The sequence below is a fragment of the Dioscorea cayenensis genome, chromosome 9 (assembly GCF_009730915.1).
Source record: "Dioscorea cayenensis subsp. rotundata cultivar TDr96_F1 chromosome 9, TDr96_F1_v2_PseudoChromosome.rev07_lg8_w22 25.fasta, whole genome shotgun sequence".
Classification (NCBI taxonomy): domain Eukaryota; kingdom Viridiplantae; phylum Streptophyta; class Magnoliopsida; order Dioscoreales; family Dioscoreaceae; genus Dioscorea; species Dioscorea cayenensis.
Genome location: NC_052479.1, coordinates 25,833,308 through 25,851,271, shown reverse-complemented (window position 1 = coordinate 25,851,271; position 17,964 = coordinate 25,833,308). Strand labels below are relative to the sequence as shown.

The 17,964-nt window shown below is 36.0% G+C and overlaps 2 protein-coding genes across 2 annotated transcripts; one reads left to right on the top strand and one right to left on the bottom strand.

The window, feature by feature from the left end:
* The first annotated feature begins 2,259 nt into the window (after nucleotides 1-2,259).
* On the top strand, nucleotides 2,260-3,395 carry LOC120268969 (protein MIZU-KUSSEI 1-like). Its single transcript, XM_039276246.1, has one exon. It carries the CDS (start codon nucleotides 2,620-2,622, stop codon nucleotides 3,361-3,363), a length of 744 nt encoding a protein of 247 aa, XP_039132180.1. The 5' UTR covers nucleotides 2,260-2,619; the 3' UTR covers nucleotides 3,364-3,395.
* LOC120268968 (arginine/serine-rich coiled-coil protein 2-like) lies at nucleotides 3,376-11,353 on the bottom strand. The gene is made up of 7 exons (XM_039276245.1): nucleotides 11,227-11,353; nucleotides 9,026-9,180; nucleotides 5,881-6,765; nucleotides 5,649-5,792; nucleotides 4,033-4,124; nucleotides 3,826-3,894; nucleotides 3,376-3,643 (listed from the first exon to the last, which is right to left on the bottom strand). The coding sequence occupies exons 2-7, from the start codon at nucleotides 9,162-9,164 to the stop codon at nucleotides 3,488-3,490; spliced, it is 1,485 nt and encodes a 494-aa protein (XP_039132179.1). The 5' UTR covers nucleotides 9,165-9,180; nucleotides 11,227-11,353; the 3' UTR covers nucleotides 3,376-3,487.
* Nucleotides 11,354-17,964: the final 6,611 nt, after the last annotated feature.

Sequence of the window (17,964 nt, the reverse complement as noted above, 5' to 3'; positions counted from 1 at the left end):
TACTATTGATAATGTTTGGGTTTGGGATCCTAAGCCGACTAGTCATAAGCTTTCCTCTTCAGTGTATCATTTCCTTAATTCCTCTGGGATCCCTGATGACCTTTGGTGTGAGTGGGGATTGATTTGGAAGCTGCGAATTTCCCCTAGAATCAAGCATTTCCTTTGGCTTGCCTTTAAAGGTAGAATTGCTACCTCTGATTTTTCTCAATTACATTAACATTGGTCCCTAGGGAATGCTTGTATTTTTTGTGGGATTCACATGGAGACTGCTGAGCATATCTTCCATCTTTGTGTGAAAGTCAAGGCAATTTGGCAGAATATCTCTGTTCTAACTGATACTCACATTTGGTTCCCTAATGGTTTCTTCGGGGGTGACTGGTTGACTCTTAATCTATATATTCCCTAGCAGGATTAAATCGATTATTGCTGTTACGAGTTGGTTCATTTGGAAGATGCGTTGTGATGCGATATTTCAGCATATTTCTCCTAATTTTTCTCTCGCATCGCTTATAGGGCTTTTAATTTTGCTAAGGATCTCTCTAATGGCAATAAACCTTTGTTAGGCAGGAAATTGGTGTTGTGCAATTTTTCGGACTTTGATGGGCCTTTCCTGTTTCTTGCTTCCAGCTGGAAAGTTGACACTCATGTAGGTAGGATTGGTTTTCTGGGAGTTCATTCTAATTTCCACGTTTCTTTTGCTAGTTGCAGAGCTCTTAATGATGAGGATTTGATGATTGCTGAGCTTCAAGCTATTTCCATGGCTCTTTGTGCAACCTTGAATAACTGTTTCCCAGTCAAACACATCTTTCTTCAGCATTCCGATATCCTCTCTATAATCCATTCTTCTAATCATTCTTGTTGCTGTCGATATGCTTCATGGATTGACAACATCACCTGCTTGCTGCAATCTGCGTCGTTTCCCCAGCTTCATGTTATCCCGCGTAGCTGGAACACTCTTGCAAATTTGCTTGCTATTCGGGGTAGTAACCTACATGTTTTAAATCTTTTTCATGATGGCCGTGATCTTCCCCAGCTGGATTATGAAGGCTCTAATTAATTTTGGTCTTTGCTTCTAGATTAGATTCTTGTCTTCTTCCTTTTGTAGTTTCCCATTCTTCTTTGTGTTGTCTTTTTTGGTTTTTCTGGTGCTGTGTGTAGCTTAGTTTTTTAGCCCTTTGTTTTTTTCAGCCCGTCTTTGCCTTGTTTCTCTGAACTCTTGTAATCCTTTCTTTTTTAATAAATTTAGCTCTCTGAACTCTTTAGCAAAAACAAAAAAAAAAAAAAACACGTTTGCTTTAAACACATTTTTTTTATATAAAATTATTTCAAAATCCCTTGTTTCAATTGAAGAGGGACCTTTTTTATAAAATTATCGAGTGAATCATTTGCATCCAAGCTTCTTTAAAGTTAAGAGACTTTTAGGATAAATTTTTTTTTTTTTTAATAATAGACGACAAGCGTCCTTTTTTTATAAATATAAACAGTACTAAACAGTACTGGAACCCGGATGTACAGTATATGTACAGTATGAGAATAGTATATGAATCCCGGGTGAACAGTGTATGAACAGTATGGGAAACAGTACTGTTGGGAGAGAGATTTGAACCCATGACCTCCCCCTTACACTTAAATAAATTATTGTGTTATTCATCATAATTGAATTTCTTTTTTTGGAAAGTTCATTTGTTCTTGTGGGTGACTTTGGCAATTGGATCTGAAATATATTGTTATTTTATTATTATTATTTTTTAATGGACATAAAATTTAAAAAGTCAAATGGACAATAAGTGACCTAAATTAATTATACTCACAATATTACCATCTCCTAAAATTGTTTGAAAAACTAAAAAAATTGAAGGTTGCTAAATTCCGCCATCAATCATAAAGATTAAAATACATAAAAATAATATAAAAATATATCTTATTTATATATATAAAGAGTAGATAGACCTAAAATATATTTAACTATGAATCTACTTTCACTGCCCTTTGCTTCTAAGATCATGGCACACTGGAATCCATTCTTAATTCAAAAATAAAAATAAAAATAATGCTCAACAAAAAAACAAAAAAAAAATGTTAAAATTAGGTCAAATTTGGGGAGATCATAGAGAAGCTATATAAATATAACAAAATGACTTCCATTTAAGTAATCTTAGGCTGATGGAACATGTGCAAATAATTAAAATGTAAAAAAATATAATGCAATAATAATTTGGTGAAAATACCCAAAAAATAAATAAATAAATAAATAAATAAAAAATGAAGCGTGCCTCCAACTATCATTAACCTCAATTAATATTTTAGCATTGAGGTCTTTATATAATAGCCTGGAAATCATAGCCAACCTCATCACATTCATGAACCACCAACAAATCATATCCCTCTGACATTGATCTTTGCTTAAGGTCATCTACACAATAATTCCCTGTTTGCCGGGGAACAAATGCAAATTTTCAAACAAAAACCTTGCGCGTGAACCTCCCACAGAACAAATAGACATCTCAACAAACAAACCAGATCTCTCACCAACGTGCATTCCACAACTTCTCTGGTCCTAAATTTCATACAAGAGGCCACCCAAATAGCTCTCGATACAAACTATCACCAGCAATTCCTATGTCTCATCCATCGCCAAGCCCGCCGATGTACGGCATCAGCATGTCCGAGACCTCCGGCAGCCCAAACTCAACCCCCAGCCGGAGTCCTCAGCTACCCATCACGCTCCTGCCATCACGGAAAAAACACCCCCCGAAGTCCGCAAAGATATTCAGAGCCATTCGCTCCATCGTCCGCTCATTCCCAATCATCTCTCCAGGCTGCCGGTTCCATGCAAATATCCCTCGAGGAAACACTTCGCATGATAGCCATATCCAAGGAGCTACCTGCACCACCGGCACCCTATTCGGCCATCGCAAAGCTCGTGTCACACTAGCTATTCAAGAAAACCCGGGCAGCATACCTTGGCTATTGCTCGAGCTGGGGATCCCCACCACGAAGCTCTTGCAGGAGGTGACCTCAAGCCTAAGGATCGCTCTGGAGTGCGAGAAGCAGGTTGGTAGCAAGACAAAGCTCCTTGATGAACCGGTGTGGACAGCCTTCATCAATGGTCGCAAGATTGGCTATGCGGCCAGAAGAGAGCCGACAGACACCCATCTTAACATTATGCAGTTGCTCCACGCCGTATCCATGGGGGCCGGTGTACTGCCAGATGAGCTAACTGATCCTGTTGATGGTGAGCTGACCTACATGCGCGCTCACTTTGATCGTATCATAGGAAACAGAGATTCCGAGACATTTTACATGTTTAACCCCGACTCCAAAAGTGGGCCGGAACTCAGCATATTCTTTGTAAGAATCTAATAAAACAAACTGTAAAGCAAAAGCAAGCAGACTTCCTCTAATTGTTTGACAATTTTGTTATAGTTCCATAAAGATAAAAGTATAACGCAATGTTCAGCTAAAGAAAAGAGGGAAATTAATAGTTTTACAAACCAAGGCCGACAGTTCGGCCATCTCGTCTCCGAAGCCCTGCCGTGTACTGTCTCTCTAAATCTATCTGGAGCTGCTCCTGCTGCTCGGCACGGAGGCCTCCATCCTTTTCGCCCGGCTTCTGCTCGAGGTTCGCATCGCCTTTCACACCCTACAATTGGCCATAGGCACCAAGGCAAACTCAGGCTCTAGAAAGGTGTCAGTAGGGGGCGAGATTTCCAAAAGTTACTCATTTTGAAAAAATTGCAGAAATGTAAACGGTTGTCAAGAGTGTCCCAATGTAACTATTGCAACAATGGTTTCAGTCACTGGAAATAAAGAAATAGAGATTACCATGAGCTTGTTGAATTTCTCTTGACGTTCTCGGTCTGCAAATGAATGTAGATCCCACCGTTTGCTTGGCTGGCAATTTAGGGGGAATAATATATGCAATAGATATTGATTATCAGGTATAACTCCAAAGGTGAAACAAAAAAAAATCCTGCCAATGGAATTGGCACCGCTTGAAAGAAAATAATAGAACAAAATTACAAGTATCACCTCTTGGGTTGTAGTGTTCTTTTTGCTACCCCACAGCAACTTCTTTTTCTGGTCCGTAGACATGTATCCACCCCCCACAAGGTTCTTGTTGACTGTAACATATAGACAGTTTTAAGAAAGCTTGTAGTTTCATCTGATTTAAATGATAATATCTAACTTGTGCGGTTCAAAGTTAAGGATAAAAATAAAGAAATTTTAAGTCTTAAAAAAAAAAATAAATAAACAAATTCAGCCATTCTAACATGTCACTGAACCTTTCAATTGTCACCTCACAAAAACCAAATTGTCTTATATATGAAGTTGTCACTCTATTCTGAAATATGTTACAGCTTAGCAGCATTGGAATATTTGATGAAAGTATCCCACACGTCACATCAATATATGCACTGATCAGAATAAGAAAACATCTGGTTGATGTCTAATCAAGAAATATTCCTCGAAAAGCAGAATATAGTGTGGTATGTTTTACTTTTCTTAGTGGCACGGAATTCTGAAGGAATGCCACTAGATCCAACCCAGACCCCTCTGTGCTTCAACTAGGCATGATATCAGACCTCCATAGGGTAATGATGTAAGAGTTTAGAGTCTATGGTGGTTCCATTTAATTTTTCTCATTCACCAAGGAGATTCAAGATGGCCAACTGAATGAGAAACCATATGGGATCAAGGAACACAACTATCAGCTTAACAGGAAGGTTGTGAGGTAATAGGGAGAAAAGTGCAGCTAATACTCTTTCGAGGTTGATTGTCTAATATACTGTCCTCTATGCCATCCCGCACATCAATGCACTATCTGTAAGTTATCCAAAGACACATAATTTTCAAATAGGTAGCACATGGTAATTGAATTGGCCAATGAAGAGATAAAATAGCCTACCAATAATCTACGCATAAAAGTTACTTATCATTAAAGCCAAATGAATGATATTGGAGTTGAAGGCTTAAGAAATGATTATCACACTACCAGACATGGGCATCTGTTTGCATAAAAATGTGCAGCGAAACAACCATTACACACATTACAAAAGCATAATGAAGCATGACTAAGGCTAGGGAGATGAATTTGAGAAATATGAATAAAAAAGAATAGAAAATAAAAATGGAAGTCAATCCACCATTTGACGGTACTTGAAAAGCACACAAATATATTCTGACAAAAGAGTTTTTAATAAAAAGTAAGATAAGTTCGGCAAATAAGAGATCACACAACAATAACTTGGAGTACTTGGGCTTGGAGAGAGGAAATCAGAATTAAAGATCAGCATTTTATTTAAAAGAGAATTTCAGTTTCTCAGGTATTGGCTAAGGTTCAGGAATATAAGAGAATTTCAATTTCTCATTTTTTTTATAGCCCAATGAACAGACGCGAAAGATAACCAATGAATCTTCCATTTGATTTCTTTTTGTGATATGATCATTCTTAAGCACTTTGAGGGCTATAATATCTGGATGAAAGGCCTGCATATTAGTGGAGACTATAGTAAACGTGTCAATATCTTCCTTAATCAGTCAACATATGCCTGGGATATAAAGAATATCTGCAGGACATGTTCATAGAATTCATGGATTCATCATGCTCAAGCCAAGAAGATAGAGATATATGCTTTAACACCAACCTAACTCAGCAGCTTGCATAGCTTTAACCTTCGCTGCATCCAGATTCTGGGCAGCATCAACCTGGTTGGTCACAGAACCAGAAGGTTGTATTGTAAATTTACCTGCCGTCTCAACTTGCTTTGAACTTGAGAATGGTTTTTCACCTGCAAAATTGCGAAAAGATACTGAATGTAAACATTAGATGGAATATCCAACCTTGTAGAATACCCAGTACAAAGTAATAAGGACAACCTTCTTCCTGAACAAGTTTGAGCTTTTTATCAGAAGAATTTTGATTCTCTGGTATGTGTTCCTTTCTCCTTTCTTTGTCGTGAAAAGTTGAACTTTTGCTTTCACTTGTCCCCAACTCTCCACTGTACTTCTTGTGCTCATCAGACTCCTCACTGTTGTGTTTCCTCTTGTGTAACTGATCATTCTTCAGCCCATCCAATTCCTTATTACTAGTTTCACGAGCATCTTTAGAGTGAGCATTACCACTATCTCTCCCCACAACTAATTCTTTTAAACAAGCTCGTGATTTATCATTGTTTTGATCTCCAGGACTCCTGCGGCGATCAATTCTCTCATCATGAGCCTCTCTATCTCTACGTCTGTCTCTATCTCCAGTCCTAACATCATGTCTGCTAGAGTTTCCTGCCTTGCTTCCATGGGCAGCTCTGTCAGAATCTTTCTCATTGTGTTTATGATGATCTGAGGTTAGACTATCTCTTTCCTTGTCATTACTCCTACGTCCTACATCGTCGGATCTATCTCTTGTGTACTTACCAGTATTTCGCCAGCTTTCTCTAGATCTTTCATAATTGCTGTCCCGCCTTGTATAATCAGAATGAGTACTATTCCTGAAATCTCGATCTGAACGAGAAGATCTGTGATAACCTCTGTCTTCTTCATCGGCAGGCCTGTTGTGCCTATTATGGTCATCATACCTCCGCAAGTCATGGGAATTGTTGATTGTATGTTTATCAGAATGTCTTTGTGAATCACCGTCTCTGCTCGATCTATTGCCACCAGAATCACTTTCCAATACTCTTTTTTCATCCCTTCTCTGCCTATCACTGTGAGTCTTGGCACGATCTTCAGTGGAGTAGACTGGACTTCTTTCACACCTGGGGCTGCCTGTAAATGATGATGAAAATTAGTGCCAACCTCATCAAAACATCTAATCTATGAAAAGAACAGTTCAATTTAGTGGAACTTAGGTGCTAAAAGGAGAACCAAAGTAAACCAAAATAAGAATTATCCTCAATTCATAGATGACAATTCAGTGTGAACAGAGAATTGATGATTTAAAAGACATTTTTACCAACTATATGCATAAATACGTTATGAAGGGGTAATTCAAGAACAACAAAAGTGATCCCTTGAAATTGTTGTGCCAAACTTACAATCCTAAACGCAAACTACAAGAGGAAAGAGGATAATAGAAATTTTAGAATAACCATGGATAACATCGCTGATGACTTGTAGACATGATTCAACCAAAGGATCGCATCAAACCTAAACTTGCATCTAGAATATAAAAACAAGTTTAGAGTAACATCATTTTATTTATATCAAAGCGTGTGACAACTTAGGCTTCAACAAGTTATAAATCAGGAATATGTTTAGAAACTGAGAGTAGGAAGAGATGGGATTGCAGGCATCCCAAGACGCTCATTATAACAGCTAAAATGATCCATGAATGATGTAAGTAGCAGAAAGGTTATGCATGAAAAGCCAAAATAACAGAATAGAAAATAGAAACAAAATAGTGATTGCAACAATTGCCATAGTACATCTCTAAAAAGGCAGCTACTTATCTCAGATTCTGTACAGTCAGCAAAAACAGCTTAAAAACTATTTATAATTGTTAATAGTCTGAACTGATGAAAACAAGTCAGAAACTCGCAGATGAAAACAACTATCATTTATATATATATATATATATATATTATTCAAGAGGGGCACTGTTCTACAAATAATAAATCAATAACAGTCAATAATGAATATATTTGGAATAAGGGTTAATGCCCTCACTTCCAATTACAATCACATAGCATATTGTTGTTAGGAGCCGTTTGGATCGCTATAAGGATATATTACCACGTAATGAGATTACCGTGTTAATGAGATCGGGAATGTTATAAGTCCAGGAATGTTGTGGTAATTTATGATAACCATATTTGGTTGGAAACTCATATTACATAGTAATCAACTTGGTAATGTTCTAAATTTCCCAAAATACCCTTGTGTCTACCCATTTTGTACAAGTTTAAATTTAAAATAAATAAAATTTTAAATAAAAAAAAATTAAATTTTTCGAAGTTCAACATATTCCCAAAATAATGTTATTCAAATTTAAATTTTTTATCCAACGAATAGAGTATGAAAATTATTATTTTTAAACAAAGGGCATATTTGTCCAAAAACATATTTCAGATTACTACCCACTTGGTAATCCAACATAGCCACCTATTTTGCTGGTAATGGAATTACCAAGTTTCTTCGTAATCTTCCAAGGTTGGTAATCGCTGATTACCATCAATATTACTACCGTGACCAATCCAAGCGTGGTAATCTTTTCAGATTACCACGAAATAGGCGGTAATGTTTTTACATTACCGCGAACCAAACGGCCCTTGTACAAAGACAAAATCTTCAACAATGTAAAACAACTATTAGAAATGGAGTCTATCACCAAAAAACATTGTAGCATGTGGAGGCTCAAATATTAGCATATTAATGTCCAAAGTATATCCTTCTAACAAATATAACAATATGCAAAAGGACTAATATCTAAGTAAATAAGCACTTCACAAATTTCATGATAGCTAAGATTGAGTTTCAAACCAAAATTAATATAATTATGAGGGTAGTAAAGCATTAGAACATCAACCTTCCAGCTAAGCTAGTTATACACTCATAGGGTCAAAAGTATATCACACCCCCACAAAATTTACCAGAAAATAAAGTACAGCTACAAAAGACACCAAAAAATTAAATATTATATTCCTTTCAAGTTATCTAAATTAAAACTAAACCAATGGCAACCAAATTTTACTCAAGTGGACTCATTGGAACGCAAGACGATGGAAACAAATGCAAGACAAATTATCTATGCAATATAGAACATAATGCTTTGTGACCATTATGCATGAGACTAAGGGCAAAAAGCAAAAGAAAACAAGAAGGATTATGCCTCCTCACCAAAGAAGATATTAAAAGACCCTGTAATAATGCAATTTGAGTATAACTCATTCAACTGTATCCTCAAATGTAGTGGAAAATTTAATTTTTGACTTAATGTTGATCAGAGGAAATTATATAAGACATGTCAATGCAAATTAACAGCAAAAGAGCAAGAATAGATGCTAAAAATAGACCATAAACTACTGACCACCAGATGAAGATGAATCAGATCCATCAACAGGGGAATGACGACGATACTTCCTAGTTGCCATTTCATTTGAAGGTTTGCGAAAGGATGGCTTCATATCCACATCATCATGGGGCCTGGAAGGTAAGGTGGAATCCATATGGCGCACACAGTTGCTAGATATTGAACAACAATAAAACCAATTGTCAGCTGCATAATAAATGAAATCCATAATACTCAAAATAATGACCCTCTATGCAATGTTAGAGTTATAAAGATTGATTGGAGATGAGATGACATGACGAGAAACTCAAAGAAGTGCCATGAGCAAGTCAATAATAGAAATTAGAGGAGGTTCATAGCATGTGTACGTCATGCAAGGGCATGCAGGAATCATTAATAAATACTTGTGAAACTTATGTCAAGATTTATCAAATCCTTCAAAACGCTGGAAAACTAAGCCTTATACAACCTTTGGAAAAAGTTACAACTCCTAGTGCTTTAATAAAAAATTCAACATGAATACATGAATCTAAATACAACCGCAGAATGATAGCATAAGCATGTAACCCATAATCTACGAAAAGGAAAAATAAACACAACAATTGAAAAGGAACCTTTTTTATTTATTAACATGCACAAACTGGAGCAATTAGTATCTTTAGTTTAAATTTAGAAAATTTAGAGAGCAGATTTCTTATTTAAATCCAATTTAATCTTGATAGAAATAGATTGCACCCTTCCATAAGTTCATAGGGCTCAAAGAAAATGATTTTTTGTTCAAAACTATATTAAATACTAAACATCATTGCAAGAGATTTGCACAAACAATTTTCTAAAAGCAATAAGCATAAACCCAAACCATTGTTTCCTGCCATCAGTTTTAAATTTGATCTTCATGGAAATTCACATAGAGGATTAGACAACATTGTTGGGCATAACTCGTCGAGCTAGAATGTTGACCAACAAATTTATTACATACTCAATGTTGTTGAAGGAAGCATATATTTGTCTTGATTATTTTGTGCCTATGACTGCTATGACTGGTCACTTGTTAGTTAATTGATGACTGAAATACTAATCAGTTGCAAAATTATAGGCAGTGATTGCTAGACGGTCTGCTTAGAATAATCACGGTACCAAACACCTCTCAACAGACAAGCATCTCATGAATCCTGAACCCACTAAAGTTCATCAATGCCCATTACTGGGCATCATCATCAATCTTAAAAGTTTACAATTTCAACAAAAACTCAAACTGAACACCATCAATGATAATAAAGATATTATGCAAACGCTAGCCTTATAAAAGCTTATTAAGGTCCGTGCTTGTGCATCATCATAGTCAACCATGACAATTTTAATTCACTCATGAATTTTCTTGAAACCTTAGATTTTGCATAAGCATTTACGCCAGCAACTCAAGTAGATGTCAACCACCAGAGAGCATCAATACCAAATCCAGCTTCCTCTGTCAGAAACAGAATCTATCTTTCATGCCCAACACCAAGTCCAAAGTAGATCTAACTCCACAGAGTTTTTACTATTTATACACAGAGTCAAAGACAAACAAATTAGAAAAGTTGAACCTGGAATATGGGACACCAGCATAGTTGCAATCTAATAGCCTCAAACAATGAGACATCCTGCAAACAATTTAAACCCTTTGACCACCTCAAAACTTACCAAAAAACCAGATGATCTCTTATATTTCAGCTAAACCCAACTATGAGTTGGCTCGCCCAAATTTAAAAGGTGTAAATGCTTCAAACAATATAACTTTCAGCATCATATTCTAATAATTGTGGCATCAAAATAAGGTTTTATGGATGACCACCTAATGTCAAGAAATATCAATATGTCAACAAAAAAATTGATTTTGATATGCATCGAACGCCCAATTCAGAATAAAAATTACTGTCATAAATCTAGAAAAAATAACGCACATGAAGCAACATAATCCAAAAACCCACAGAATGAGATCCGATTCTCATCTTACATAAAAAAAAAAACCAAACAGACAAACAAACAAACAAAAAAAAAATCAAATCAAGCACTCGAGCAACATTAAATTCCCACCTCATTCAATATGAGCGGAAAAATTGAAATTTGGTAGCGTGATAGAGATCAAAGCCAAGAGATAAACATCAGCTTATCAGGGGAAAGAAATCACAAACAAGGCAAGCAATTCTTCATTAGAATTAACACAAGAACTTAGAAACCTTGTCAAGGTTGATGCCTAGAGTGGATAGATCCTCAAGCTTCGAGTTCGATTGCTAGGGTTTCAGAAACCCCCAAACGATATGGAGAGGAACACGCCCAGATAAATATTGAATGCTTCCGCTATCCCTCCACCTCAATTTAAGGTAACATGCCCCTTCAGGCATTGTGGGTCCATTTGCAATAACCTCCTCAAGCTTTTTCTGAATTTGTAAAGAATTGTTCAAATTTCAAGGATCACCGGCTTACCGAACAAAAGAAAACGGTATAATTTTCTGCACAATTTTTTTGGGAAAATTATTTTTTAGTCCATGAAATCTTTTTAAATATTTCCTGCAGTCCCTCTAACAAATTGATATACTTTTTAGTCCTTTCTTTTTTAAAATTCATGTCATTTAGTCCCTATGGTTACTTTGCACTGTGAATCTTTTTATTAATTCCACAATTGCCCTTGAGTGTTTTGGTGGGAAGAATGGCACCAAGTCTTGTCAGTCATGGTTGCATGTCCTCCCAGCCGTGCATAAAAAAAGTTTGTTTTCATCTTTTAGTATACTTCTTCTTCTTCACTAGGGTTCTTCTTGTTCTTGTTAATTATTAATGTTCTTCCACTTCGTCTTCTTGGTCTTGTTCCTTACTAGGGTTCTTCTTGTTCTTGTTGTTTACTAGTGTCCCTTCTTCTTCTTCTTCTTCTTCTTCTTCTTCTTCTTCTTCTTCTTCGTTACTAGTGTTCTTGCAGGTGCATGTGAAGCTGACGATAAAGTAATAGTAGCTTCTTCTTCTTCTTTTTCATTACTAGGGTCCTTACGAGTGCATGTGAAGCCGATGATAAAGTGACGGTAAGAAATTCTCGTGGAGGTGCTTGTTTTTCTTAATGTCGCCCTCATTGGTGTAATTTTTTTCTTAATGTGTAGGCCTTGGATGGACACATTTCATGGTATTACCTGATATAAGGGAGAGGCTATGTGTTGCAGTTCACTATTTTTACTGGATGGGAGCAAGTACTTAAGGAATTATGCAAACGATGGAATCTTGAAGCTTCTCAGGTGAGAGTGAAATATTTACTTTCGGATGATCACAAGACAATATCTCCAATTAGCTCCGAAAGTAACTTCCAACAGATGTGCCATATTCACCATATGTTCAATAAAAATGTAGCTGATATGGTTGTAGATATTATGGATGGAATGATTGGCAGTTTGGATGTGCCATATTCACCATAATACATTACACTAACCGTTTACATAATAATGTTCATGTTTACCAATTTATCTTGTCTTCTAACTTTCATTTTTCCTATTCACATATAAGGCATTATATTTACCTTCATACATTCTTGTATACAAAATTTTTAAAGTATTTATTTTCTATAGTATTTATTTTCATACATTATCTACTTATCATTTAATATAACATGTATTTGCTCATAAATATGACTAGTTGTTTTTTATTAATATTGGCATCATAAGGGATCCTGTCTCACAAAGCGCTTCATCCAATCCCTGCCCCATCTCAGTCATCAAATTTATCTATGCGACCTATGCCAATCTCGAGTTCTCGCGGAAGCTCTGATCATGATGTGACAATGGTTGGCTAACGTTATGAAGATGTAAAACACTTCAAGGAGGCACTATGCGATTTTTCTATTAAACGCAATTTTAATTTTCATTTCATAAAAAATGACAAAGATAGAGTTACTATTGTATGCACTGCGGGTGGTTGCCCATAGTGGGTCTATGCCTCAAGAGAAGGTAATCTTCCTATGTTTAAAATCAAAACATCACAGGTTGGTCATACATGTGGTGGAGACATTGCAACAACATCTCATCCAAAAGTTTCAAAGAGATGGGTTTGTAAGAAGGTACTTAACAAACTCTGGGATCGTCCTCTATATCCGGCTGTAGATATACAACGGGATATACTACGTGATCATCGTGTTCATCTTCACTACAAACAAGCTTGGATAGGTAAAGAGTTACGATCTATTACTATGGTACGTGGGCAAGGTTGTTGAAACTAACCCAAGAAGCATCGTCAAAATTGATAGGGATGGTGAGCGGTTTAAGCGTGATTTCATCTGTTTCCATGCGAGCCTTGATGGTTTCCGAAAGGGCTATAGACCACTGTTATTCCTTGATGGAACTCATTTGCTTGGCAGATATGTCAATATCCTACTAGGCGCCACAGGCAAGGATGGTAATGAAGGTTTCTTTCATTTAGCTTTTGCTATTGTGGACAATGAGATAGATGAGAATTGGACGTAGTTCATATCAACTTTGGGTGTTGTATTATACGGCGAAGAAAACTATGACAAGATCATTACATTCATCTCAGACAGGTCAAAAGGCCTTATCAATGCTATTGCGAGGGTATTCCCTTCATCCCCACATGGTTACTGTCTACGACATCTACAAGCAAATTTCCTTAAAGCAAATAGCCGACTAGGGAGAGTATTGAAAGATGAATGTTGGAGCCTGATTGTAAAGATTGCTTATGCCTAGACGACTTTCGAATTCGATGATTATGCTAACCAACTATTACTCTTGTCTGTACAAGCGCAAAATTGGTTGTACAAAAAATCAGACATCATGCATTGGAGTAATTACCTATTTAAAGGTTCTTGATGGGGTGAAATGTACTCTAATATTGCTGAGTCCTTCAATGCTTGGATCAGAGAAGCTCATCATCTTCCTGTGTGCAATATGGTCGATTTCATAAGATGCGTCGAATATTATTGTTTATTGACAAGATATGCCAATCCCGTTCAATGTTCTCCTTAAGTGCACTTTTCCATGCAAAAGTGATTATTTTCAGAAATTCCTGTTTACATTCTGGATTAAGAATCTATTATATCATCTACTAAATGCAATATCTAATACATAATTATAAATAGTATAACTATACAAAATCCGTTGTTAATATTTAATATTATTTGTATTGTTTGCTTAGCTTACTTTTCCTTCGTTTTGCTTCAATTTCATTTTTTATATAATGTTTAATAATTACATTATAGATTTAAGCTCATGAACATGATGTATAGAAGGCGTGAACAATGCTAGAACTGGGACACACATCTTTGCCCTGTGCTTCATAGGATGATTGAAGAAACTGTCGAGGAAAGCAGTATCTTAGTCGTTGGGTGCTCCAACGAGGAACAATTTGAAGTTATTGACCATCAAAGTAACACGGTTAATTTACAATAGAAAACATGTTCTTGTTAACATTGGGAGGTGTACAACGTACCATGCAAACATGCATGCACTGCAATTATGCAAAATGGATACTAATGTTCATCGTTTCATTGATGATTACCACACTGTCACAGCTTATAAGGCAACATATGAGCACCCAATATTCTTGATAGCAAACTAAGACAAACCTAAGAACGATAATCGGGATCTCCGTCTTTGACCACTCATCTCGAAAAAGTGACCTGGCCGACCAAAGCGTTAGAAGATCGAGTCACAAGCGTTCAATGTTTGGGAGTTATGATGCAGTCATTCTCATGAAGTTGGCCATAACAGAGCTACCTATAATGTTGTGGTTGCAGACTGAATCACATCTATTGAACACATCTACTCAAGATACCAACACGCAAAGAGTTAAGCAATTTCTAAATGGGAAGTCCTGATGTTACGTAGTGTTATTGATTTCTAAATGACTTTGTATGTTAATAAATAGATAATATAGTATCTAATGAGAGTTTTGTGAAATTAGACTGTGACCTTGTTTTGTGAAGACATTTTTCATAATGTAAGAATTTATCTCATTTTATATCTATATTGTTTTTACTTTTTATATTATATTATAGGGAAAATTACCTAAAAGTCCCTCGATAGTTTCAAACTTCCACTGCAGTCCTTCTGACATTTCAAATTTTCCTTCATTTTCTCCTTTTTCAGTTTACTTATTTCTCAATCCTTGTATTAGTTTATTTTATTTAAAAGTTCAATTTTGCCCTGCTTAAGAAATGTACTTCCTGTTGATTATGTATATTTTTTATTTAACATTGTGTGTTTATGTGTAACTACATAAATTTTCATTTAATATATAATTTTTCTGTTTAATATTTGTTTTTTATATTTAATATCTTACTTTGTTGTTTAGTACTTTGTGTTTTTGTTTAAAATCACTGAAGGACATTTTTGACAAAAGTACCGGAAAATAAGTTGTTAGAGGGTGTTAGAAAAAGGAAGGGTTTTTTTAGGATACGAAATAGTCCAAGGATTTTTCGATCAAGTGAGAAAGTTAGAGGGATGATATAAACAATTTTCTCTAAATTATGTTATGTATTTTTGACCTAGTTCTTAAGGAAGTACTCATATGAAATGATTACTGTGTACGTTTGGTGATAATAAGCAGATCTAACATTTTATACCTGATTGTCCAAAAATTGAAATAGAGTTCATGGTTTTCAAACAAAAACATCAACAACTAGATAGCTGGAGACCATTGCGGGTGGGTCTTCCATGATGACATCATTTGTCTGCTCCTTATCACTATTGGTTGCGGAGTGCTCTTTCTTCGTCGGCATTCGGCATAAACCGTTGGCTAATATCTACGCAACATATTGCAGGCGAACATAAGTAACATCACTTGTGGTTAGATGGAGTAGCTTTCCCTTGAGTATTTGTTCCATGAATCTCAAAAGGTAAACGGAACAATCAATGGTATCTTCCCTTTGTTGCAAGCATTCTCGCACATGTGACATTGGGTAGGAGCTCATGTCAGTGATGCTTAACTTAAACTGCAAGTGATTTTCGAAGAGTGCACACAGCAAAATCAATGGAAAAAAATAAGGATGAAGAAAACAAGAAATTTATTAAGTACAAATATTTAAATAAAAAACCATAACACATACCATAGCACGTGCGATTGGTCATATATGGGGATACTTACTAATGAACTGTGAAGATATTCCTTTCTGTCCTTGTCGAGAATGAGAAGATGGTAGTGCTTGTGTTGTACAATCGGCATGAGCACTATTTCCACTGTTGGGTAGTCATCTAGTGTGGGAGCCAGCATGTTGTAAACACCATCGGATGAACGGGGCTACTCAGATAGAGCGAGTATCATCGGTCTTGTGATTGTGGCAGACCTTTTGTAGAAGGTTCTTCAAGGATTCTAACAACATCAAGAAGAAGACGTCAACAACATCATCAGGCACAAGCTACTTACCTTCTAGGAAAGCAAACAAATGTGAACAGCATGTGTGCCCCCGTTCATTGCTCCAAACATATGTTCTGAAAATTAATATATGAAAACAGTTAATATACACATGGTTAAGAACAATAACATCAAATATTAAAAATTTCATAAAACTTGTAAATGATTAGCTCTGAATATAACCAACAAAGTGGGATATCACGTAAATTCAGGCAATATAAAACAACACCACAAATATTATTAAGAAATATGAAACATTAACCAGCTATGCCTATACTAATTCTTTCTACAAAACTTTAAATCAAAAGGCATGCAATACATAATGGACATACATGTATTATGAAAACAAAAGCTTACTTGTCTATGCGAGAATTTAAAAAAGCAGACACAATAAGTTGTTGTGTCTTGTCGAGGCATGCAAACCCTACAAGACACTTATTTGGAGGAATGAAATTTACATGTGACGCGTTCACTGTATTCTCGGCTGCCCCGCCACCGCGTTGGCTTATTTTAGTTGCTATCAATGGAGGGGAGTCATTGTCGGAAACTGGTTGGTCATTTTTCAAGGATGCAAGAGACTCTATTATTTTCCCAACATCATCGATTGTTTCGGCATCTGCTACATTTAACTCAGATGGTTGTTTTTGTGTAGTTGTCTTTGTCTCATTTTCTTTTGGATCAATTTTATCTTTCTTCAAGGGCTTGGGCACAAGCATGCCGACTGTGCTATTCTTGTGCTTGCAGCTCTTGTGACAGGCTTCTCATATTTGGTCTCGCTTTTTTTTCCTTCTGAACTGGGGGTTTCTGTGGTTTATTGGAAACTTTCTTAGCCTTCTTCGGAGGTGGGCTAGAGTTGGCTTCTTCTGATTGACCAGAGCTTGTCTTGATTTCTTGTGATGGCGCATCTTTGATTTTTATCACATGCGTGCACTCTTTTTTCAAGATTCTTGACTGTTTTCCTAAGAGCTCCAATTTCATTTAACAACATTAACTGAAAATTTTTCACTTGTTGTATCATTGTCCTCGGGACTTGAGGACTGGGAATGCATGCCAATCTTCAATTAGGAAGACTTTTATTGCATAGGTTGCTGATCTTTGGGGTGAGAAGGCCTTTTCTTCACATTTTCCTTATCTTTGCCATGTCTTGACTTACTAAAGCTTGATGCGCGAGGGTTGTAGATGCCTCGGCAATAACCATTTCACCGATCCGTACTCCACTTTGTCCAGAACCAATAAACTCAGATTCAGTCTAGTTTACTGGAGTCAATTCAAAGAACTTACAAAGAACAAGTATTAGCAATAAAAAAGCAAAGGGTTCGACTATATCAACATATGAAACATGAACAAATTGTCAAGTATTTGAAAATGCAAGTATATAAATCCACATGGTTTCCTAAATAAATGAAGATTTATACAAAATAATAAACACTTCATCAAAAAGTCAAATGGTTATTTTGTTACATAAAGATATATTTTATACCTTATAGCATAAAGCAATTTTAAAAACATAATCATTAAATGTTGACCATTTACAATGCATTATGCATGAATAAAATGATGGAATAGCAAACTCCTAT

Coding starts and splice junctions, on each gene's coding strand:
- LOC120268969 (XM_039276246.1), top strand. CDS start 2,620: ATGTCTCATCCATCGCCAAGCCCGCCGATGTACGGCATCAGCATGTCC.
- LOC120268968 (XM_039276245.1), bottom strand. CDS start 9,164: ATGGATTCCACCTTACCTTCCAGGCCCCATGATGATGTGGATATGAAG. Junction 5,793..5,880: donor CAAACTTGTTCAGGAAGAAG/GTTGTCCTTATT, acceptor GCAATTTTGCAG/GTGAAAAACCATTCTCAAGT. Junction 3,895..4,032: donor AGAACACTACAACCCAAGAG/GTGATACTTGTA, acceptor CTAAATTGCCAG/CCAAGCAAACGGTGGGATCT.